The sequence below is a fragment of the Protopterus annectens genome, chromosome 4.part0 (assembly GCF_019279795.1).
Source record: "Protopterus annectens isolate FY-2018-M chromosome 4.part0, PAN1.0, whole genome shotgun sequence".
NCBI lineage: Eukaryota > Metazoa > Chordata > Ceratodontiformes > Protopteridae > Protopterus > Protopterus annectens.
This window is the reverse complement of record NC_056733.1, coordinates 1,756,221,984-1,756,247,950: the sequence shown is the minus strand read 5'-3', so window position 1 is coordinate 1,756,247,950 and position 25,967 is coordinate 1,756,221,984. Positions and strand designations below refer to the sequence as shown.

Here is a 25,967-nt window from a genome sequence, read left to right as displayed (position 1 = left end):
CAGGGATCCAACATCACAATATTTGAGCCCTAAGACTAACCGCATGGTTTCTCCACTTCAGGTAATAGTTAGGCAGCCCAGACTTTCTTACGCTCTACATGATTTTTTTTTGTTTCTTCACAAGAATCTACCAAAAAAGTATACAAAAGTGAGTGGAAAAGAGTCTCACTTTGGACTTTGAATAAAGGCATCAATCTTTTTCTGCCCCAGTCTCTGTGATTCTCCAATTCTTGACCATGCTTTTTGAGGAAGGAGCTAGCTTCTCTACAATTAAACTTTAATTGGCAGCTATCTCTAATTTTCACAAAGGGAACAGACATGTTTCCCTGGCTTCATCTAAACTCTGTAAAGCATTAATGAAAGGAGTCTTTCTTTTAATGCCTCCAATAAAAGATACCTCACCACCTTGGGATCTGACAGTAGTACTACAAGGCCTAATGCAGAAACCTTGTGAGCCTTCAGCTGAATCTGATATGAAGTTTCTATCATGGGATAAGATTCTTGGTAGCCATCACATCTGCAAAGAGAATATCTGAACAACAGGCTCTCTCTCCAAAATGTCCTTATATAATTTTTCATAAGGATAGGGTTTCCTTATACACTAACCCTTTATTTTTGCCAAAAGTAGCTTCTGAGAATAACATTAACCAATCCATTCACTTACCAGTTTTCTTTCCAAAGTTTTCTAGTAAAGGAGAGTACATACCACATCTTCTTGATGTGCATGGACAATTACTTTTATCTTCACAGGACATGAAAATTCAGAAAATCGCACCAACTCTTTGTTTCCTTTTTCTCAAAAAAAAAAAACTAGATTATCCAGTATCCAAAGTCACTCTAGCAAAATGGATAACAGACTGTATTTCCAGGATTTATTCTTAAAAAGGCTTGACATTGTCTAAACTCCCAAGGCTCATTCAACCAGATCCATGACCACATCATCTGCTTTTTGGTCAAGAACATCTATTGATGACATTTGTACTGCAACTACATGGTTCAGTGCTCATTTTATTACTCATTGCAAATTAGATATTATTTCTGGAAACAGAGCTGTCTTTGGTTCAGTGGTTCTCCGGAATATCCTTCCATGAAGGCCACCCAAGATCAGTGTAGTTGGGGACTCTGTTGCATATGTTGAGGAACAATGGAAAGGACAACATCAGATTTAAAAGTTACATTCTTACCATAACTAGGCATCTGTGTTGTCCATTTTCGCTCTTCCTCAACTTCCCTCACATAAATCCCCCATCCAGGTTCCGGGAGAAATCTATTAGACTGCATTGGAGCCTACAGTTCCATGTTTGAGCTCTGTCTTTCCCTCAAATTATTCCTGTCTCTGTTCTACTATGGGGATAGGGCAGCAAGCTCAATCTGAGGCTTTCGGGATGCAATAGATCATTATGGATAGACGGAGGAGCTTGCGAGCTGAATTCCAAGTCTGCAATAAGTGACTGAGTCAGATCCGATGATCAGATCTGAACCCATACATTGAGGAAGAATGAAAATGGACAACACAGATGCCTAGTTATGGTAAGAACATAACTTTTAGTTCTTGCACCTAAAAACCACTAACTTTAATATTTTTAACATATACAACAGTCACTGAAAAGAGCCCCCTACACTTTTAAAATACCTCTGAGTGCACCCAATACAAAATTGCTATACAATAAAAAGAAGTTTATATATTGTTAAATGTTTTATTTAAATAATAATAATAACAAAAATTGCTTTACTTATGGTTACTCCTATTTTCAGCCTTTAGTGTTCAACTAAACATTAATAACATAAAGTGGGGTATATGCTTTACAATTCACCCACAAAAAACTCCTGACTTTCTTAGTCACCTTTTATTGTAAAATCACATTTCACAAATGTGATTGATGCTTTATAGTCTCCCATTTATTCACTAATTTCAGTAATGCTGGTCTTCTTCGTGATCATCTTCATCTCTCAACATCAGACTCTGGTTCAGGTTCAACATACTCCTGATTTGATTCTTCTAGTCAACTGCTGTGATTTTTTCTCTCTCTCAAGCATTTTCCCTTGGAAAACATGAAAAGGTTTCACTGGCAATGTCTCTGTAAGAGCTTTGGTATCAGAAGAATGAGAACCAGAATCGCTTTTTGCTTTCTTGCTTTCCTTATGTTGGATATTTTTCTTCCCTTTAGCCTGCTCTGCATCAAAAATGTTTTTGAGCCTGTTTTGAAAACAGCTGGATACAGCAGCTTCAATCTCATACCTGCCTCTCAACATTCACTGATTACTGGCATAAATTTGTTTTTGCCTAGTATAGAGTGAATAATTACACAAACACTCTGCTATCTCCAGTTTTTAATACTTTTCCTTTTTCCACAGTTTTGTCAGGATCAAATCTTTTTGTTAATATCATTGCAGTTTTACTAATATAGGTCTTGGGCTGCTTTCTCTTGACCAGACTTGGATCATTCACTCTTTCTGCCTTTTCAGTTAACAAATCTTGCTGTGGAATACCAGTCCAGTTGCTTGCTTGTGCTGTCATAAAATTAGTACATTCTGCTTCTTTCTGTTTCTCTGGCACAGCAGAAAATCTCTGTTTTTCGCTGTCTTCTAAATCTAATTTTTTTTGAAACAGCTCTTCTTGAGAAGCCTCATACTCAGCCAGCCTGTTCTTCATTTTGACCTCTGAGTTTTGGAGTTTTATCAGTTCATCTTTATAGCAAATTAAAGCATCTTCTATTTTTTCCGGCCTTTTGTTATTTGAGTGTATATATACTTTCAGTGTTTCATTTATTTTAATCACTTCTGAGTGCATCTGATTTATTTTTCCTGTAAATTACAGGAAGCCATCTCTTGCACCAAAGCTGAAGCTTAAACTACTTTTTGTTGAACAGCTGCACGATTCTTCCCAGCCAATGTTTTCACTTCACCTTTTCTGGCTGATTTTCTTTCATATTTTTTTAAATTTCTTCTTTGCTGGCATCCAGGAAGTGTACTTACTAGCCATTAGCTGAATTTTATCCCAAATAATATCAGTTGCTTCCTTTTCTCAATTTCTGTTTTCACACAGGGAGAGCTGAAATTAAACTGTTGATCAGTGTGCAGCCATAAAACGTCAATGGATTCCCTTCACCTTTTCAATGGAGTCTTATGTGAAAATTTTTTTTGAAAGGAGTGCCTTTTAACAAGCCTCATAGAAAAACAGGTGGCTCCTTCTTTGGATCTTGATTTTGTGTGGGGAAAAAAACTAACTGTTGCTTCATTTGAACCAGCTTATCAGGCTGACTTGAGGTTCTTAAAGTGGATTATAGTGATACTAATTGATCTGACCTCAGCAAGAAGAGTGTTTAATTTGCAAGTTCTTATGGTTAGTTAACCTTATCTAATTTTCCACAAATATAGGATTTCTTGTGACTTAATTCTTCATTTATACCTAAAATTGTAATCAAATTTACTTTGAGCCTAGCTCTCAACCATGATACTCCATACCTTGGATGTCAAACAGCTCAAGTGCTATCTTGACAGAATAGTATCTTTCGGAACTCTGATCAGTTGTTCATTTCTTTTGAAGGTAATAGAAAAGACAACACATGGCAACACAGACTATTTCCAAATGGTTGTCTCATTCTATTTCCTTTTATTATACCCACCATAGTAAGGTAATTCTTAGCAGGGTCAATGCTCATTCTGCCAGGATCGTGGCTTCTTCTCTGGCTTTTTGTAAAAGGGGAGGATTCTAGAAGTATTCTGGAAGCAGCAACTTGGTACTCTGTGTATACTTTTACAACACACTATAAGCTAGATTCCTGCTCCAGATCTAGGTCAGACTTTGCTAGGCCTTTCTCCTGGGGCTTATGGTTTCTCTTCCTTTCTTCACCCAGTCCTTCTAAGCTGTGGTAATCTACTTATATAGGTAAGGCTACAGCAGCTGTGATCACAATGGTAAACATAATTCAGTTGTCTAAGGAATCTTACCATAACGGTACTTGTTTGAATGATCACTGCTGTAGTAGCCACCCCCACTTTGTCTCCATTATTTTTATATATTTTTACTTTCCCAGCATTGATCTTTCTAAGGCTTTAGACACCCTCTGTCTGCAGGCATGAAAGCTCTGAGAGGCTTGTCGGCCAAACCACTTTTTTCTTCAGCTCAGCTTGAGCTAAATAACTGTTTGGGCATATGGAAGGTGCCCTTGAAGCTTTGGAAGGTGGCTGACTGTTGTACCCTGTACAGGATATAATCCATATAATTAAGGCCACAGTGAACCTTCAAATATCTACTGTTATGGTTAGTTTACTTAGCCAACTGTACTTTCTATAGCTACAAAATCCATTAAGGTAAAATCCGACAAATTTTTGAATAAAACCCCTTAGATACAGCCAAGTTGATCATACGTTACCCAGCTCTGGACCAAACTGTCATTCACTCCCTGCAGTCCAAAGATGTTTATGTTCAGTTCCTCCTATTAAGATGATCTATATTTGCTATACCATGAAAATAAATTTAAGGAAAACCTTTCTCATGTATTTGCCAAGCATAACTCCACTGTATACGCCTCTCATACCTCCAGACATAAAAATTACTGATTATTTTATCAGCTTGAATTAGTTATTATTTTTGAGTATTTTCAAATCAATTATTATTATTTATTAATTTGGTAAAGGTAGATATATGTAAGTTCATTTCAGTGAGCTTTGATCCATTGAGTCATAATGATCCCTAGTTTAAATGGTTTTATATGGCAGCCACAATCATAAAACAAAATCTCTTCACAACCTTTTGAAAATATATCTAGTTTTAAATCTTGTCAGTTGATAGTAATTAACTGTTTATTACAGATTATTTTTAACAGATAATTTAATTTTTTTTTATTATGGGAAGTGTTTTAAGTTAGAGCTACATTAACATCTAGTCTTTATTCATTTGCTTTGCAGAACATCGGAAAGAAAATGTCATGCCAGCAATTTATAACAAACCTGGATGGGTTGAATGATGGAAAGAATTTTCCAAAGGATTTGTTAAAGGTAATGTGTACTTATTTGTTTTACCTACTATTCTTTCTGGAAATATGTCCTCTACAAGTGTTTTAGATTCCAAGTTGTAAATGTGTATATATGCAGTACTTACCAAATGAATAAGAAATAAGTATTATCTTAATGTTCATCATAAAACACTGCTGCATTAGCCTTACCTATATGGGTTGTATCCTGCCAAGGACATAACAGTCAGGCAGTCTTCCAAAAGCTTTCACTCTCCCCCACATGCACACAGGCTGATGTGTCTTGAGCTCTTGTGTGGAGAAAACAGCAGCCCAGAAGCCAGAATACTTCAGTACTTTCTTACCGCCCAGAAGAATGCTCCTTCTGGGCTTCAGAGGATTACTGGACAGCTCCTGCCTTCCATTGCTGGGCTTTTAAGTCCCTCTTGGGGAATCCCATTCACAGATTTTCTTTTAAGACAAAAAAAATGCACCCAGTCTTTTTTAAAACTATCAGCATTTTAAGATTGTTTACTATTTTATTAGAAGCATCATGTCTGTTAACTATTTTAGCAGGCTCTGTTTAGTTGCATTTGGGATGCTATTTTGTGAAAAAAGTATGCTAATTTGTTGTTACTTTGTGTTTTAAAGAACTGGGGTTCTTAGCAGTTTTGTAGTGTGTTTTGTGCTTATATACACTTCAGTGAACACTTGCCTACTTAATGACTCCTTACAGCATTCTTCACCAGGATTCAGAATTCATTCTCAGCATGAACATGAAACAGCATACCAGTCCCTAGGTCCCCCCCCTCCTCCTACTGATCAGAAGAAAAACAAAACAAGTTAAGGAGCCCTTGCTTACATCAGTGGTTCAGTTAGTATGTTAGCTGCTGATGGGTGGCTCTCTTGTTTGTGGCCATTTGTTGTTCCTCAGACCACTTTGTTCTGTGGATCCTACTGGTGTAACACCTTCAACCACCATGGACTGGGGGTTAGCTGTGTCCTCTGTTGTTGTTCAAGTGTCCTTAGATGGCATGGGAGAGTCACATTCTTTGGACAGGGGAGATTCATCGGGGATTGCATCCTCACATAAGTGAATGAGGAGATCTATTTCTAAGCTACCAACCTTGAGCCTGCTCCCTTCTATGGAATACGCTAAAGAAAAAAAATACTACTAACCATTTATCTACCTCAGAGTGTTTATTTTCTGTTGATAAGGGAGAATTTATTAATTTGGCTAAAGGTTTATTACTGGCATTAAAACCTAAAGAGAATGAATGGAATTTTGTGGAGGAAAGGACATTTTCCTTATTCTTTGAATAGTCTCTGTCAGAGGAACATGGGAAAGATAGGGCACATTGTATATTTTCTGCCCAAATCCCTGGCTCTGATTTAAGAGAACAGGCTATCCATTACAGAAATGTTCTTTTCCTGGGACTGTGTCCAGAATGAAAAATTCAGGAACAAGTTGTTGTTCCTGCATTTTGAAGAAATATTATGACATGTTACTAGTGGATGTTCCATTGCCAACTCCTGTTCCTCCTTTATTGATAATGTTGGAGGATGTTTTATTGCCTGCATTGTGCTAGTTAACTTTCAGCCCCTAAGAAAGCAGACAGACTTTATAAAGTTTCTCAGTCATAAAAATAGTTGGTCTGATGTTGTCAATCTTCATGTAATCTTTGACTGTGGGCTCGATAAAGAGCCTCGGAACTGACTTGGCCGTTATTCCAGCTTTCGCCTTCCAAAACTCTAGAGCTAAGCTCTACCCATAATGCTCCTCCCCATATTATCCCAGATCTCATTTACCGCTTCAAAGTACCAGACAAGTTCTGTCTGAGCTCTCAAGCTAAAGCTATTGTTCAAGTAAACTGTAAGTTAGACTCTTTTAATTTCTTCTTTCTGACTAGTAATCCGTATATCTGTACTACCCGTTCTTCCCTTTGACAGTTTAACTTGTATGTGTGTGTGTTTGTTTTTCCTTTTATCTACAGTTAGGTAGTTTTTTCCTCAAGTACCATCATTGGTAGTTTTCTCTCTTTTGCCTTTGGGTATTCTTAAATACCATAGCCGGTATTTTCTCCCTACTTGCCTTTACTTAGTTTAAAAAAAAAAGCCCTTTCCTCTCTCACTTGTTAGTACGACTGTTTATGTGAGAGTGTGTGTGTGTGTGTGTGTGTGTGTGTGTGTGTGTGTGTGTGTGTAGTATGGCCCTATTCCTTTTGTAATGGCCAACATACCCTCCAAAGGCACTTCTGGTTTCAAGAGGTGTCAAAAATACGACAGGAAGATGCCAAATTCGGATGGGGACACTTTGTGTATATTGTGTTGGTGTGGTCCATCTACAAGAGGATAGTGCAATCTGTCACAACTTTGGCCACAGGACTTTGACTGAATGTAAAAATAAGCTAGTTTTGAAAGGTTTGCTTAAGTCGGACTTTGACGAAGCCTTATCTGGTCCGAAAACTGAAGCCAGTTCATCACCTTCTTCCTCTTCATCCAAACCTAAGAAAATAAGTCAGTCGGTTCCAACACCTTCATCGGATCTACCAACTAAAATTGCCAAGTCTCCATCAGTGCCGACCGCTTCTTTGGAACCATTGGGCCAAAATGTTCAGTCCTTGGTGCCTGTTTCTGCACAGACTTCTTCGGTGCCAAAGTCTTCAGTGCTAACTCCAACTAAAGATACCTCTTTGATTCCAGCCAAGCACCCAGAACCAAAAGATCCTTCACTCATATTTTTACAGTGTACCAGATATTCACCCACAATAGATCCTTTTGTGGCCCGTCCTCCCAGACATGTCCACCAAAATCTCCATCAGCTTCCTCAGTTTGATCCACCAAGAGTTTGCCCAAATCTGACATTATGGATCAGCTCCTTACGGCGAGGGGATTACCCCCTTCCTCGGTTCCTAGCAGTCTTAGTTCTGGAACTTTACTATCTTCCACACCACTGATTATTCTTCCTTCAACACCACCTGAGTTTTTGGAGCCCGGTTTCGACTGCTTCGGTGCTGGTCAGAGCCTCTTCTCCATCACCAATAGCTACCCTGAGTTCTTCGGATCTCTCAGACCAGGAGACCTCCTGGAGTCAAGGTTTCATTGCCGGTTCTGAGGGGCAGGGCTCAGCTTCGATCATTTTGGAGTCGTCAGTGCCCCTGGGTGCATGGGACATATGTAAGCTCGACTCTGGCCTCAGCTTCGGAGGCAGCTTCCTTGGTGCAGGATGAGACCACAGTTCCAAAGGGGTCTATTTCGGTTCTGGGCTCCCATTCTGCTATGGGAGGGGGGCCTGCCTTCCAAGCCATGGAGATGGCCTTGTCCATGGTGGACAAACAGTCTATGCCATCCCTGTTGGTCCAAATCTCTTATCTATCCCCTTGACTGGAGCTTCCTCCAATTTCTTCCCTGGGACAGAGGGCACAAACGACTCAGGACCACATTGGTTTTGGCATATTCAGATACCTCTCCGGAACACCACACCGAAGAGATACTGATGAAGAGAAAGTGCAAGAGGAAGCACTTGGACTCCCCTAAAGAGTCCTATATAGAAGATACCGATTTCGATGAGGGGGAAGATTCTCCCAAGTCACCCCCTGAAGACGTTTCCTTCGGGGACATCCTAGAAATTCTTAAACAGAGGGGTGGCTGCACTACCCTCCAGCCTTCCACGGAGGAATCAGTATACCTAGAGGCTTTTCGTGCCTGGTCCTCTACCTCTTGGATCTCTCCACCCGCTGATGATCTTGTTACGCTGATCGCTTAGTGGGCTTGAAAGTTGCCTGACTCTGTCGAGCTGATCCCAAGGAGATCTGACCATATTCTGTCTGCCCCTCAGGATCAACAGCACTGAGCCAAAGGAATTCTTATGGACGCCGTGGTGGTAGCAGCAGCCACCAAGAAGGAACTTGCCAATGAAAGTTCTGCTATTCATCCTCCTAACAAAGAGTCTAGGACAATGGATAGATTTTGAAGCATGTATACGCTTCATCGACCTTTGCTCTCAGGTCCTTGAATTACATGGCACATTTTACGAGGCTGCAGAGAGATCTGATTAGAGAGCTATCGGATATTCTTGCAGAAGTGGTAGCTGAAGGAGTTCAAGACAGTGACTTTTCAGCTTGCCACCCTAGAATCTATCTCCAACTCGTCCATGAGACTAATTGCTCATGCTGCCAAAGGGATGACAAGAGCAGCGGGTTCAGGTGTAGCGATCAGGAGATGCCTGGTTGCGATTATGTGATTTTGCGGAGCCATTTATCTTGTTTCATCAATGCTCCGTTTGACGGAACTTCCCTGTTTGATCCCAAGGTTTAAGAGACTCTAGCCAGCTGTGAGAAAGATGGAAAGACTATCTGCCTTGGGCATATGGTTTTCCACTCCTCAGCAGCCTTATTCCAGGAAACAGAAAAGTGGGACGCTATGGTTTAAAAAGTCCCAAGGACCTTTCCAGAGCTGATGTGGCAATGACTTCCCCCAGAGCAGGGGGAAAGTAATAAAGGAAGAAGCTGCTCAAGATCCAGAAATGGCCAGCAGAATTAGGGTTCCAGGGATTCTTTCCCTGGTAACTCCTATTAGCGCTCCTGAAAGGAGGCCCAATTGCCTTCCTCTGGAGGCAGTCAGGGGATGATTATCTCTGCACCAATCTGCATGGGTAAGGATAACAGCCAACAACTGAGTGCAGAGGATTATAACCAGAGGATCTTCATCGTGTTTCACTGTTGCAGTCATTACAATTGGGTTATCCTGCTGGCAGGCTACCCGCAGTCAGCCCGAGTTCCAAAGTCTAGGTCTGGCATCTGTTGCTGTCGCCTCCTCCCTGACGTCAGTGCGCCAGGGGTATAAAAGATGCAGCTGACACCATTTTCTCCAGTCTTTCTTGCCGTGCGGTGCCCGAAGCAAAAGTAGTTCGCAAGTGCCGGTCGGCCGACTCCTGAGATTTTCAAATTCGAATTTCAGATCCGAAGTCTTCATTAAAGCTAAGTACCCCGTTGGGGAAACTTTTTTCTTGCTCCAGACTGATGTAAAAGACTAAAATCAATCCCACACATTCCACCCAGTCACAGTCTTAAAAATTCAAAAACTGCTCAACAAAAGAGTCATCCAAGCAGTCCCACCAGACCAGAGAGGTTCTGAGATTTACTCAAGATTTTTTTTAGTGCCAAAGAAAATGGGGGACTGGAGGCCAGTTTTGGATCTCAGTTAGTTAAACAAATCTGTTCAGCATACCAAATTTCGTATGGTCTTGGTTCTGGGAAAAAGACAATTGGATGTGCTCAGTAGATCTTCAGGATGAGTATTACCATATAAAAATGGGCAAGCAGTCCAGAAGATACCTATGCTTCTGGCTGGGAGCCAATCACTATCAGTTCAGGGCCCTGCCCTTTGGTCCCACCACAGCCCCCAGGGTGTTCCCCAAATGCATAGCAGTGGTTGCAGCTCACCTCAGACTGTTAGGATTCTGGGTGTTTCCATATCTAGCCGACTGGCTCCTTACTGCTCCCAACAGGCATCAGCTTGTAAAGAGACAAGATTATACTCTTCACCTTTGCTGCAGCTTAGGAATCACTATAAACCACAAAAAAATCCCATTTAGAACCTTCCCAACAAATGGAATGCATTGGAGCTGTGCTCGACATGGTCACCGGCATCGCATCTCTGCCCCTAGAAAGACTCCAGAGGATCAGATCACAAGTCAGCCAGATCATTTGCAGCAAGAAAGTAACAGCGAGACTCATTCTACAGACTCTGGTGTCAATGGCAGCCTCTATTACTCTAGTTACCCTGGCCAGATGTCACATGTGAATTCTTCAATGGCTTCTGGCCTCCCAGTGGTCCTTATTGAATCAACCAATGCCCCATCTGATTGTGATCACCACTCAATGCAAGAAAGACGTAAGATGCTGACACTCCAGCAAAATATTGTCAGGCCATGTCTTTGTCGTCCCTCATCCCCAAGCCATAGTGACCACAGATGCATCCCATATAGGGTGGGGGGGCATTATCTGGGAAAGACGGTCCAAGGCACTTGGTCACTGCCGGAAGCCAGTTTGCATATCAGTATTCTAGAGATGAGGGGCAGTGCTCCTAGCATTGCTGGCATTTCAATATGCCTCTCTTTGGGAATGATTGCAGTTACAAACAGACAATATGCCAGTTGTCTGGTACATCAGCAAGCAAGGGGAAACCAGATCATACCCTCTTTATCAAGAAGTGCTCAGAGTCTGGCAGTGGGCACTTTCTTCTGACCGATTTCTAGTGGCAACGCACATTCTGGGGAGCTCCAACGTGATTCTGGACAAGTTGAGCATATCCATCCTCATGCCTCATGAGTGGTCTCCCAGTCCATTAGTGGACAAGATATTCTGTTTTTGGGGCCAGCCTTGCTGTGACCTCTTAGTCTACCCTCTGAACAAGTGGAGCAGTTACGTTGCCCTTATCCCCCTACCTGGGGATTCACCCAGAGACGCTCTCCTGCACGATTGGTCCCCTGGTGTGTTATATGCCTTCCCTCTGGTTCCCCTGATATGTCAGTTTCTAAAGAAAGCCAACAGGTCGAAGAACATGATAATCCTCATTGCCCCATTCTGGCCTTGGCAAATCTGGTTTCCCTTCCTTTGGCCTCATCTACTTCTGAAACCCTAGGTACTGGACCCAATTCCAGACCTGTCCCACACAGAGGGACTGGTTCATCTGAATCTGCAGCATCTCAAGCTCACTGTGTGGCTTCTCCAGTTCCCATGATCACCAGGCATCCCTCTCTCACCTCCATGGTCCGATGCATCATTCTGGCCCACCACAAACCTTCACCAAGAAAACTATACCATAACAAGTTGCTAAAGTTTACTTAATGGTCACTAGACTATAATCTTGTCCCATATTCAGTGCCTGTTGATAAAGTTCTAAACTTTTTGTCTTCTCTCTTTGAGGTAGGCGAAGCAGCCTCCACTGTTCATGTGCACCTTGATGCAATATCTAACTTCTGTGTTAGTTTAAACGGCTCAGCCCTTATGTCGCATAAACTTTGCAAAGCCTTCTTGAAAGGAACCTTAATGCTCAGACCTCCATTCAAGGAGCCCTCTGCACTATGGGATTTGAATTTAGTACTTTAATCACATCACTTGTTTGTCTACCCTTTGAGCCTTCAGCAACTTGTGACTTGAAATTCTTGTCCTAGAAGACCTTATTTGTGGTAGCTATTACATCTGCCAGAAGAATGTCTGAAATATAGGCTTTATCCTGAAAATCCCTTTATCTTATTTTTCATAAGGACAGGGGCTCCCTCTGGACTAACTCCTCCTTCTTACCAAAAGTTATTTCTGAGGTAAATATCAATCAGACTATACAAATCCCAGTCTTCTTTCCCAGTTTTTCCAATAAAGGGGAGTACAATCTGCACATGCTAGATGCACGCAGGCAGTTGCATTTTTATCTTCACAGAACAAAAGAAATCAGAAAATATGACCAGCTGTTTCCTTCCTGTTCTTCAGCCAATTTAGGATGCCCTGTATCTAAAGTTACTCTGGCTAATTGGCTTAGAGACTGTATCACCTTTGTCTGCAACAGGAAAGGACTCCACCCACCAGGACCTGTTAGAGCCCTTGCAGCTAGAGCAATAGCAGCATCTGCAGTTTTTCATACCAGCACTTCTTTAGATGATATTTGTGCTGCGGCAACATGGGTATCTCCTTATACCTTTATTATTCATTACAAATTGGACTTGGTCTCTAGGGGACTTCTTTTTTTTTTGCATCCCAAGTCAGACCCAGCAGCTATTTCTTTTTCTAGTCCAGCTTCTGTCAAAAGCTTGGTAAATGCTAATCTTCCTTCAGACAAGGATGGAAAAGCTTTTGACAGATTTGGGAAAAGAATTTATTCCTCCACAACTTTAGCCTTCAGAATTCCGAATTATTGGATTGTCAATAATTTGAGGAATATTTTTGCCACTGTTTTATCTTCAGAAGGTATGTTATGTCTGAATTCTGTTATTACTACTCTTTCACAGGTAACTAATTTTTCTTTTAAGAGTGTATATGATTGTGCTGACTGTGTCCAGGGCAGCAGCCACTGGTACTGTAATAACACATTTTGCTTGTGTATGTAATCAGAGGTTTTCTGAATATATTAAATCATAAATATTACATTTTTCTTTGATTAAGTAGTTTTTTTTTTTTGGTTCTTCTGCTACCCAAGTACTTAAACAGTTTGAGGAAAGAGGGAAGTTAATTTATGGGGTCACTAAGATTTTTCAGTGCTCATTCTCAAAAACTACAAAACACTCTGGTTCTTTGTTCTGAAAACAAAACAAGTTACCTCTACAGTCTGATTGCTAACATAATTTTATGATGGATCTAATAAAAAGCAGAGTATCTTCCAGAAAATGGGAGGATCTTCTATTTCAGAATGACTGTTGCAGCTCCCCCCTCCACTCATTCAAAGCTCTCCAAGAGCCTAGTTCTCCATTTTCCACTTTGACATCAGGTTATCTCATACAAGTGGGTTCTAAAACTACTCAGGAAGATTACAAATGGCATTGGGAAACACTGTGATTGGCCTGTCTTTTCTCATCCGGTTTGTGAAGGTATCAAAGTTCAAAATGCTGAATTTGCAGCAGTTGTTACCTCTCTTACCTCTAGGGAGTTTTCTGGTAATTCAGGACTTGAAAGATGCTTATTATCACATTCCCATTGTCACAGACTTCAGAAGTCTTCTAACATTTACTGTGTGGGGATTAATTTATCAGATGTTCTTCATCTCACATTGCTGCAGTCCTTACATATGGGTAGTCCGCTGTCCTCGGTCGGCCCGAATACCAAAGTATTAGGCTGACGTCGGTCAAGGCGCTTAAAACTGACATCAGGACGTCAGGGTACAAAAGCGCATGACCGACGTCATATCCTCAGTCTTTTTTGCCGCATGGTCCGATGCAGAAGCAGCGTTGCAAGTGCCGTTCGGCGTTCTGAATTTTTTCGAGTTCGGAGTTTCAGACCGAATCCAAGTTGGCTAAGTACCCCGTTGGGGATTATTTTGTTTTTTTCTTGCCTCAGTGTAGTACCGGATGTCAGAAAAAGTGAATAATTGTATTTCTTGTGGGAAACAGATACCGCATAGGGATTATTATTCTTTGTGCATTCCTTGTTTGGGGCCTGAGCACGACGTAGTCGGGTGTCGCTTTGTGCTAGGTTCATTAAGCGCACATATAAGCGATGGTTAGATTGTGCTAGGCTGGTCTTCGGTAAGCGGTGCAATTATAATATGCCGTCGGATTCTCCGGCGCCCGCTTCCACGAAGAAGCGCAAAGACAAAATAGTTAAACCCAGGCAAGATGAGTCGTCCGTTCCGGACGCCGGTTCTTTAGAGGCTTCAGTGGAACCGGTGGGTCCGACGGAGACTTCTTTAGAGTCTCAGGGGGAGACTTTAATTTTGCAGGATGTGGCCTCTCTTGAGGCAGTGCAGGCTGAAGGGGCTTCTCAGGTTACTGTACTCCCCTCCCTTCCCAGGGTGGTTAGGCCCTCTCCTTCTGTTTCCAAGGCTTCTCCCAGGGGCAGGCCAGGTTTAGCTTCTGTTGGTGTCACTCCTAGTTCAGCAGGGTCTGTGCCTAAGAAGCACATGCTTAAAATGGCAGAAGATTTGATTACTCTGATTAGAGGTTCTTTGCTCCCTCCTGATAAGAGGCCTAGGGTGGAGCCAGAGTTGGGAAGTTTTGAACAGGCTTCAGATGTTTCAGAGTCTTCGGCTGAAGACTTGCAGGAGTACTCTCCTTATTCTGATTCTGATGCAGAAGATTCCACTCCTTCTGCTTCTCCTCCAGAGGATTTTTCTTTTCAGAGACACTTCACTCTATGAGGGAGCATTTTAAGTGGGAAGGTCAAGACTTCTCTGATTCTCGGAAAAGGCTTAGGGAATTTTGCTTTTACCTCAACATAGGCCCTTAGCTATACCACCTGTTCTGGATGTTGTGCAGGATGTGTTTTCAGAGGCTTCGCAATCCTGATTCTCTGCCTCCTGCGCCTGTTAAACCAGATAGGTATTACAGGGTGCCTGAGGCTCATAAATATCTTTATAAGAGTCCTAGGGCGGACCCAGAAACTATTAGTCAGGGACCCAAGGGTGTCAAGGCCTCTGTTGTAAAAAATCCGGTTCCTCTAGATAAAGAGGCCAGAGCTTTGGATAGATGGGGAAAGAAGGTCTATACTTCTTCTACGTTAGCAATGAGGGCTTTGAATTGCCAGTTTCATATGTTGAAATATCAAAACTTTCTTCTTTCTCAATTGAAATCTAAGGTGGATGCTCTGGCAGAAGGCATTGAGTGTAAAGAATTACAAGATTTGGTGCATGTCTCTGAGCAAGTTGGTAAGCATTCTTTACAATGTGGTTTTGATGCTGTGCAGGCCTCGTCTAGGGTGGCTGCCACTGGTTCAGTTCTTCGCAGGCACGCCTGGCTGAAGGATCAGAATTTTTCTGACCATGTTAAAACAAGGATTTTGGATGCTCCTTTGCAGTCTGAAGTGTTGTTTGGTCCACCTGTGGAATCAGTCTTGAAGAAAATGGAGGACAAGGCTAAGTCTATGCAGACTGTTAAGGATTTTTTGCAAGTTCAGCCTCCAAAGTTTAGTAGGAATTGGCCTGCTAAGGGGTGGACGTATCCTTCTTATGATTCTCAGTCTAGGGGTAGATCTAGACGTGGTAGGGGCAGAGCTCAGAGTTCCTTCAGACCTAAAACTGGGAATTCACCTGCACAATCTTCGAGTGAGGGTAGGGGCCAGTCCTTTCGTAAACAGGCCCAATGACCTACTTTTTCAGCTGCCAGATCCCTCTTGCCTGGCAGCACCTTTGGGAGGAAGGTTGGCACTTTTCAAGGAAAATTGGATTTTAATTACCCAAGACAAATGGGTACTGGATATCATACACCGAGGTTACAAGTTTTATTTCCATACCTTGCCTCCTTTCAAAGGCATGCCAGACGTTCCTCCTCAGCAAAGACTAGAGGCTCACAACCAAATTTCTCTTCTACTTCAAATAGGAGCTATACAACCGGTCCCTCTGCCAGAAGTGGGCCTAGGATTTTATTCTCGCCTGTTTCTAGTACCAAAGAAAGGGGGCAAGTGGAGACCCATTTTGGACTTATCTATCCTCAACACATATCTGGACATTCCCAAGTTCAAAATGTTGACGTTACAGCAGCTTTTACCTCTGCTGGGCAAAGATCACTGGATGGTGACTCTGGATCTCAAGGAGGCTTACCTTCATGTTCCTATCAGGCCCAGTTGCAGGAAGTATCTGCGTTTTCGGGCTGGGACTTTTCATTATCAGTTCTCTGCATTGCCCTTTGGCTTATCTACTGCGCCCAGAGTGTTCACGAAGGTTCTGGCTCCAGTGGTAGCTTTCTTCAGGCTAAGAGGAATACAAATCTATCCTTATTTGGACGATTGCCTGATTCTGGCTCAAGGAAAGGACGAACTTCTTCATCATTTACAGTATGTGATGGCAGTGTTAAGATGCCTAGGGTATTCTGTGAACGAAATAAGTCCAGTCTAGTACCCTCTCAGGACATGTGCTTTCTGGGTGTGAGACTGAATACAGCATCCCAGATGGCCTTTTTGACCCCGGACAAAGAAAAGAATCTTTCTCTTTATTTCCATCAATTGTCTCGTCAGTCCAGGCTGACTGCAAGGACAGTCCTTCAAGCCTTGGGGTTCATGGCATCTTGTATTCTGGTACTTCCCAATGCCAAACTGCATATGAGGAAGCTACAATGGTATCTCAAAAATGTATGGACAACACTGCCAAGATATGGACACTGTCATTCAGATAATACCTTGCATTCAAAAGGAATTTTTGTGGTGGGCTCAGGAATGTCACCTAAACAAGGGACTCTCTGTGACCCGACCAGAGGCGAGTCAGATTCTAACGACAGATGCCTCAGACAAAGCTTGGGGAGCTCATCTAAATGGAAAATGGGTACAAGACACGTGGCCTGCCAGACTTCAACATTTACATATCAACTTGAAGGAGATGTTAGCAGTCCAATTTGCAGTGATAGCTTTCAAGGATTTACTTCTTCCAGGGCAGGTGTTGATTCAAACAGACAACACAACTGTCATGTGGTACATCAACAAGCAAGGGGACACATTCATATCCTCTATGCAGACAAGCAATGATTTTGTGGGAGACTGCTCTCAGTTTGCAGCTAAATCTTCAGGCAAGGTTTCTGCCAGGAGCACAGAACTCCTTAGCAGATGTGTTGAGCAGACAAATTATGGATCCCCACGAGTGGAAATTGGATCCTCATGTATTTCAAAAATTGACAGTGTTATGGGGAACTTCAGACATAGATCTGTTCGCTTCTCCACTAAATTACCAGCTGCCAAAGTTTTGCACGAAAAGGTTTCATCCCACAGCTTGGAAAATGGATGCTCTCTCATTCAATTGGAGCAATCTTCACGTGTATGCCTTTCCACCACTGCCTCTCCTCCCAAGGGTACTCCTGAAGGTCAGACAGGACAAGCCAACCATGATTTTAATAGCTCCGGATTGGCCTCGACAGCACTGGTACCCATTACTGAGAAGTCTGGTACGGGAGCCTCCATGGCCTTTGCCTTCGATTCCACACCTGCTGTCTCAGGAGAACAGTCATTTACTCAATGTCAAACTTCACTCTCTACATCTAACAGCCTGGCATATTCTGTTTTAAACCCTGGAGGGTCTCAGCTTCCACAACAAGTTTTGAATGTTATTTTGGAGGCCAGAAGGCCTAGTACAAGGAAAGTTTACGCAGATAAATGGAGGAGATTTTTAATTTGGAGTACAGCAAAGGACTTTGATGTTTCTAAACCTAACTTAAGTGTTGCTCTTCAATACCTTACTGAGTTATTGGACAAAGGTTTGTCCTCCTCCTCTATAAAGGTTCATGCTGCAGCAATTTCTGCTCACTATAACTGTGACCCACCATTATTTTCTCATCCTTTGTTTAAGCGATTCCTTAGAGGGGCAAAGAATATAAGACCCCCACGTAGAGCTCCTACTCCTGCTTGGGATCTCAATTTTGTGTTGGAGAAACTCACTCTACAACCTTTTCAGCCTGCAGCGACTGCCGAGTTGAAATATTTATCATGGAAGACTGCTTTTTTGTTGGCCATTACATCTGCGAGAAGGGTTTCTGAATTACAGGCCCTTATGGCGGTTGAGCCTTTCTTAATTTTCCACAAGGATAGGGTGTCTTTGCGTACTAACCCTTCCTTTATGCCTAAAGTGGTTTCTAGTGTGGCTTTAAACCAAACTATTCATTTGCCTACTTTTTATGCGAACCCCCAAAATAAAGGGTAGAAGATTTTGCACACTTTGGATATACACAGACAGTTGTGATATTATTTGAACAGAACTAAAGGGTTCAGGCAGTCTCAGCAGTTGTTTGTTTCATTTGCTTTGTGTTCTCAGGGCAAACCAGTTTCAAAACAAACTATTTCTAAGTGGATTGGTTTTTGTATTGCTTTCTGTTATTCCCATCATGGTAAGGAGATTCCAACTGGGATTAGGCCTCATTCCACTAGGGCTACTGCCACTTCTACAGCTTGCTCAAGGGGGGTGGCTACTAAGGATATTTTGGAGGCAGCTACTTGGAGTTCAGTGCATACTTTCTCTAAGCATTACCACCTTCCACTTTACTCTAAATCTAGGGCTGGATTTGCCACTGCAATTTTACAGGGCATTTTGGCAGCCCCTAATGCTTTATAGTTTTGCCATCCTCCCTTTCCTCTGCTTTGGGATTCTACCCATATGTAAGGACTGCAGCAATGTGAGATGAAGAACATAGTACAGTTTTGTACCTACCATAAATGTAGATGTTCAAAGATCCACATTGCTGCAGTCCAATTTACCCTCCCTCCTTCCCCTCTGTAGTTAGAGGTGGTTGTGTGGTTTGGGTTGTAAATATTGTAAATATGGTTAGTGCAGGGGTGGTTGGTTGTTTTTTGGCTTTGCCCTTTCTTTTTAGGGCCTTCTGACATCTGGGGCAAGAAAAGACTGAGGATATGACGTCGGTCATGCGCTTTTGTACCCTGACGTCCTGATGTCAGTTTTAAGCGCCTTGACCGACGTCAGCCTAATACTTTGGTATTCGGGCCGACCGAGGACAGCGGACTACCCATATGTAAGGACTGCAGCAATGTGGATCTTCGAACATCTACATTTATGGTAGGTACAAAACTGTACTTTTATTGCATTACCCTTTGTTGTTTCTCTACTCAAGGGTGTTTACAAAATGTATTGCTCTGGTGATTGTACAGCATACACACACCCATCTTTGTTTAGATGACTTACCTTTCCTTACAGAGTCTTTTTCCAAGTCACAGGAGTCCCTAACATGATTAAGAAATCTCCTTTGAGACCTTGGGTTTCAGATTAAGTTCCTGAAATTCTCTCTAATTCCCTGTCACAGGATTGTGTTTCTAGGTGTCCTGGACTCATTTGTGCAAAGGTACTTATAACTCAAGAAAAAGTGGAGTTCTGTGTGGAACTCTCGAGTTTCTTCAGTCCCAGAATTCAGCTAGAGAGTAGCTCAGGATTTTAGGGTTCAAGCCTTTTATGATTATTTAATGCTGTTCACACTTTATTACTGCTTATTCCCAAACTGAGTTTTCTAGTGACCTTAGATTTAAAAGATGCATATCATCACATTCATGTAAATATAAATTTCATATGTTTCTTAAGTTATTCTGTGTTTTGATCACATTATTAGCTGTTCATATTGATAATTGCTATAGTAGCCTTAGCATATATGTGTATTGTATACAGCCAGGGATAGTAACAATCCAAAGTTTCAGGGCACCTTCAACATGCCCAAACTGTCAGGCAGCACAAGCTGAGCTGACTAAAAGTTGAGCTTGGGTACAAAGCCCTTCAGAGCTTTACTGCCGCCTAACTAAAAATACATTCCTTGCTTTCGAGGATTGACTGTCTCATTCTGCTATTACTTTATTTGGCAGATAAGTTCACTTTGGGGGTGATCCCTTTTCTTATTTGTGTTACTGTTTTATCACTGTTCTCTTCAAGAAAGTTATTTTAAAGCTAGGAGTGTTGCTTATTTTTCCTCTCAGTTTAAAAGCAATGTTAGATAGCTGAAAACATTTTTTCTGTAGTTAAATTAGTTAAATTCTGTTTGTTTTACTTTTGTGGAGCTGGCATACTATTTTAAAGTACTTTTTTTACTGTGTTTTCTATCAAGAAGTAACATTTGCACACTGTTAGTGTTTATCAGCATTTGCTGCTTGTCTTCCCTGGGGAGGCACCATTTTTGGCTTGACAATGGAAGAGGCTACTGGTCCCATGGTTGGTTCTTCCAGCCACAAAAGAAAAAAAAATAGCAAACAGCCATTGCCACCACAACAGGCTGGCAATTTACCTCAGCCACAGGTGGGTGATTCTATTGTGGCCATTTGTTGCACCTCAGACTATTCATCTTTTATGCCAGATCCCTCAGGTGTAGCACCTACAGTCACTATGGACCTGGGGTTAGCCACATCCTCTTTGGCTTTTTTGGCTCCTCATTAATAAGGGAGAGCCACTCTTGTCAGTTCTGGGAGATGAAATAGGGAGAGCTTCCCTGTTGTGGCTGAATACTGTACCCATTGTTAGAGATGCTGCTGCTGCCTTTAATAACATGGTTAGTCACATTTTTCCCATCAATAAAAAAAGAGAGAGAGAAACATGCATGTATCTACTCTTTCTCAAATTTCTTTGGATAGGGATAGTTTACTGCATCTAGCTCAGGGTTTAATTCAAGGTATGGATACTTCTTGTAAAGTGGTTTCTTGTAAAATAGAGGAATACCTCTTTTCCTGAAAAGATTACAGATCCTGAATCTGAACAAGAAGATGCAGATATGGCTACAGTGTTTTTCCTCAGATTTCTGATTCAGACTCTGAGCAGAACTCAGATATTCTTCCTATTGATTACTGCTGCAGTAGCCTTGGCTATATAGGATTATATCCTGCCAAGGGTATAACAGCTGGCCAGCTTCTACAGCTTCAGGGCACTGTCCATGCACGCAAACTTTCATGCACCCTGAGCTGACTAAAAGACATGTTTGGGAGTGAAAACCTCTAGGGCTGTACTGCCACGAAGGAGTATGCTTCTTTGAGGCTTGTGAGGATTGGCTTTCATCTTCTACTTTTCCTTAGCTGGGCAGATAAGTTCAGGGAAAAAACTTTCATTGTCTTAAAAACTTCCATTGTCTTATTCGTACTGATGTTTTATTACTTTCCTCTTTGGGAAAGTTGTTTTAAAGCTAGGAGTGTTTATTTTAATGGATTGTCTTGAGACTGTAATGTACTTTTAAATGGAGCACTTGTTTCTGTCATTTTAAAAGTAGTGTTAGCTAACAGATAAAATATTTTCTGTGGAGAAATTGTGTTTATTTTTCTGTTGTGGGGCTGCCATAGTGTTTGAAAGTGCTTTTTACTGTGTCTTTTCTGTTTAAAAAAAAAAAAAAAACTTTTGTGGACTGGTGGTTTTATGTGCATTGTTGCTTGTTTTCCTCAGGATAGAGACACCATTTTTTGGTTTGACCATAAAACAGATTGTCAGTCCCACGGGTTAATCCATGTTTTGGCCACAAAAAGTAAAAGTTAAGCAAACAGCCTTTGCCATCACAGCAGGCTAGCTATTTGCCTCAGCTGCAGGTGGGTGACCCTGCTGTGCAGTTTGTTGTACCTCAGACTACTTATCTTTTACCTCGTATCCCTGTGATGTAGCACCTGCAGCAGCTTTGGATCACTGGTTAGCCACATCCTATTTGGCTGTTGGAATCCCCTCAGTGGGCAAGAGACAGCCACTCTTGTTGGTTCTGGGAGATGGAACAGGGAAGGTTTCCCTGTTGTGCCAGAATGCTGTGCCCATCCCAGGCGAAGCAGCAGCTGTTGGCCCCATTTTTCCTGTCAAAAAGAAATAAAAAATCAAACGTATCTGTTTCTCCTCAAGTTTCTTTGGCTAGGAGTAGTTTATTGGGACTGGCTCAAGATTTGATTCGATCCTTCATGTAGAGTAGTTTCTGGTAAAAGAAAGGGTTGCCTCCTTTCTTGAAGAGATTCACGATTCTGCATCTGAACAGGAGGATGTTGACGGATTCAAGGTTTAGTCTTCAGATTTATGATTCAGACTCTGAGGAGAGTTCACTTTGATTCTCCATGTGGGGGGGGGGGGTTGTTTTTCTGAGACTACTGCTAGAATGTGTGAGAGTACACTGAGGTTTCTCAGTCCCTCAGAAAATAATATGAGTTGTTACAGAAGGATTTTCCAGAACCTACACCCATTCTTCCTGTCCTGTCTGCTTTAGACGATGTGTGTCTTACAATTTGCTATTTTCCTGATAGCCAACTTGTTCCTAAAAAGGCAGTCTTTTAGATTTTTATACAGTGATCCAAAATGTAATCCAGCAGCTATAGTCTCAGCTGATTCCTCTGCTGCCAAGCACTTTGTTAATTCAAATCCTGCTTTTTCTAATAAGGATGGGAAAAATTCATAATAGGTATGGGGGAAAAGTGTATATTTCTTTGCAATGTTGAATTTTAGAATTTGAAATTGACAGACATATATGTTAACATTTATTTTAACATATTATGAAAGTATGAACGTTTTATCTACAGTTTCTTCTTGTGAAGAAAAATCTGCTTTAAATAACTTGTTTTTTTGTATTGCAGATGTCACTACTCATTGGTAACAGTGTTTGTGTATGACTCTGCTGATACTTCTTCTAGGGTTATAGCCCCTCATTTGATTTTAAGGATGTTTGCTTGGCTGTATTCTAAGAACCTCCCAGATGATGATAAAAATGAGATTTTAAATTCTCCCTTGAATCAATATTTAGTGTTTTACCCCTCTTCTGCAGAGGTAATCATAAAGTTTGATGAAAGATGCAAGCTGATACGGGGAATCCGTAAGATAATTTTAGTCCTCCTTTTCCAAATTGTCCAAGGGATTTTCTTTCTCTTCATTCAGTTTCGACAAAAAAATAAATAAACAGTCTCAACAGAATTCAAGTAAACAGAAGTTTAAGAAGTGGCAAGGAGGTTCCAAAAAGAATTCTCAAACCTCCCAAAACTAAGGACACGCCAATAAGTCTGAATAACTATTCAAGAGACTTTGTGACCCTCTCCTGCCCTGGCCCCTTTTCTCTTCCTGAAAGTATGAATCTCCATTTTTCTCTTTGGCAACAGATTATTTCAGACAAATGGGTTCTGAAAATTATTTATCAGGGTTGCAAATGGTAGTGGGAGAAACATGCTCTTTTCTAGGGAGCATTCCTCATCCCGCAGATTAGACTCTTTTGTTTCCACCTGTTCTTAATCACATGCTGTCCCAGGGAGTGATAGAACCAGTTTCTGCTTCCCAGGTGGGGGAGAAATTGTATTCAAGGATGTTCTTAGTCCCAGAAAAAGAAAATTCTTGGAGACCAGTTCTGGATCTTTCTTTCCTAAACCTGTTTGTGATAGTGCCATAATTCAAAATGTCGTCACTTTACAAACTGTTGCTTCTTCCTCTTTTAAGTTTCCTAGTAACAATTAAATGATGCTTATCACATTCCTATTCATCTAGACTTCAGGCATTTCTTAAAGTTTTTGTGTGTCTGAATCACATTACCAGTTCTCTGCCTTACCCTTTGGACTATCCACTGCACCAAGAGTGTTCACAAAGTGTCTAGCTCCAGTTCTAGCTTATTGCAGGGTCTCTCTCTTGGGTGATAGATCTCCTGCGCAAGCTGGGATCCCAAGACAACAATCCATTAGTCTTTCTTGACTCCTTCACACAGGATTGTGTTCCTTGGATGGCAGCTAGACACCTCAGTTCAAAGAGCTTTTCTTCCACAGGAAAAAAAGTCTTTATTTAGATCTATTTCTAAGATTTTCCACCCAGACTTCAGTTTCTGTGAGGGAATACCTCAGAATTTGGGGTCTTAAGGCATCTATGATTCTCATGATATCCCTGGCAGGACTCCACATGAGAAAGATACAGTGATATCTGAAATCTGTTTGGTCATAGCATCCCTTTATATTTTCAGATCCCAGTACTTGGGTTTGTCATAAGAGAAATCACTTGGTGTAGACGACAGATATCCTTAAATCAAGGTCTCCCTTTCTCTCTCCCTGCTTTAACGCAGTCAGTCACAACAGATGCTTCAGACTTTGCTTGGCAGCAGTTTCAGGAAAGACAAAAGTGCAGCGGATGTGGTACTACGTCACCCAAGTACTGACATAAGCACATGGATAGCAAGGAGATGCACTCAATTCCTCGTAACTTCTTCAATTGGTTACAGACAATCCCACAGTGATGTGGTACATCAACAAGCAAGGGGAAACTAGGTTGTAGCCCATTTGTAGAGTAGCTATGTTAGCTTGGGATATAGCTTCACAGCACATTCTCACTCTACAGGCATCCTACATTTTGTCAGAGCAAAAATGTGAGGCAGGTAAGCTGAGCAGGACCAGGGCAGACCCTCACAAAGAGAAACTATATCCAGGTGTCTTCCAAGATTTGACCAGCTGTGGGGAGTTGTTTAAATAGATCGCTTTGGCTCCTCTCTGAAGAATCAGTTGGCAAAATTCTGTAACAGCACTCCATCCAAGAAGGCCTGAAGGACACATGCTTTTTCTTTTCTTTTTTCAGGAAAGTTTCTGCATGCCTTTCCACCCTTTCCACTAATATCCAGGGCACTTCTGAAGATTCAGAATGAATCCCCCAAGATCATTGTGGTGACTCCCTTCTGAGCCAGGCAACCATTGTTCTCCCTTCTTTTGAAAATGGCCAGGGGCAATTACCACAAGCTTCCTCACAGAATGGGTCTACTCATAGAAAAACAAGGGTATCTGATACACTTCAACATTAGTCACTTTCACTTGACTTCCTGGATGATAGGGTCTTAAATCCTTTTATGAACCTGTTTTCTGAGGATGTGCAGCAGGTACTAATGGAGGCAAGAAAGCCTTCTACTAGAAAATCATATATTAACAAATGGAAAAGGTTCTCTAGTTGGTGCCAACAACATAACCAGCACACATTCAGGGCTAGTTGATGTCCTTTCATATCACTGTTGCAGTACTGTTTACAGAAGGGATTCTCTGCCAAGGGCAGCACAATGTTGACCAGTGTACAAATACCTTAGGAATATATAGATGTCATACATCACATGTATGCTCCCTCACTCAAAGCGTAGGGCATAAAGGTGACATAGGGACATGCGTACCTCAGAACTTCTTTGCTGCCAGTCCGAACACCATCATTGATCATCAATCTGAATTTTCATCATTCTGTGTTGGTCACTGAGCCATGTTTCAGATAAGTGTTCCATTGGGGTTTCTTCTTATTTATTTTTACTTTTATTTTTGTGAGTTTACATCCATCCATCTGCAACCACTTTTTCCCATTTTTGCACATGGTGTTTAAGTGTACATGTCCTCCAGAAAGGGAAAATTTCAGTGTGGGAGACATTCCCCATAAGATCATCAAGAACAGTGTATCTTCTGTTTAGGTGCTCCTCATGACCATATGCACTGCCCTAAGACCCTGCATAGTCACCTGTCCTCCTTGTTGATTCACCTGGAGAACCATCATCTTTAATTGTTGGAGTAAGATGCTATGGCGGAATCCATCCATCCTGCAGGTCAGTCACCTGCCAAGAAAATGGCCAAAAAACTCAGGTCTGATTTGGCTGCTGTCTTGACTCCTCCAGACGTCTCTTTTGAGGTTGGTGAAAGCCCAGAGGATCACCCATTTGTCTCAGATTCCTCTGCCACAACTGTTTTTGGAGGCCAGCATGGATCCGACTTTTCACACATCCTCAGAGGCTATGCAAATGTCCACTACAGATATTATGGGGAACCTCGGCTGATTATGTCAGAGGGACTGAGGGGAATACCACAGATTCTCATTTGGGAGGAGATTTTTACTACATCGGTTGACTGTAGGCTATAGTCCAAACCTCCTAGGGTTTTTGGGACAGATGTCCCTCTAAAGTAAAAA

The 25,967-nt window shown here is 41.7% G+C and overlaps 1 protein-coding gene across 1 annotated transcript in view; it reads left to right on the top strand.

The window, feature by feature from the left end:
* The window catches only part of PSD2 (pleckstrin and Sec7 domain containing 2), a 2,726,943-nt gene that overhangs the window by 1,396,997 nt on the left and 1,303,979 nt on the right, over nt 1–25,967 (top strand). The window contains exon 8 of the mRNA XM_044069466.1: nt 4,912–5,001. Within this exon, the coding sequence (XP_043925401.1) occupies nt 4,912–5,001 (90 nt within the window). The remainder of the gene's footprint in view (nt 1–4,911; nt 5,002–25,967) is intronic.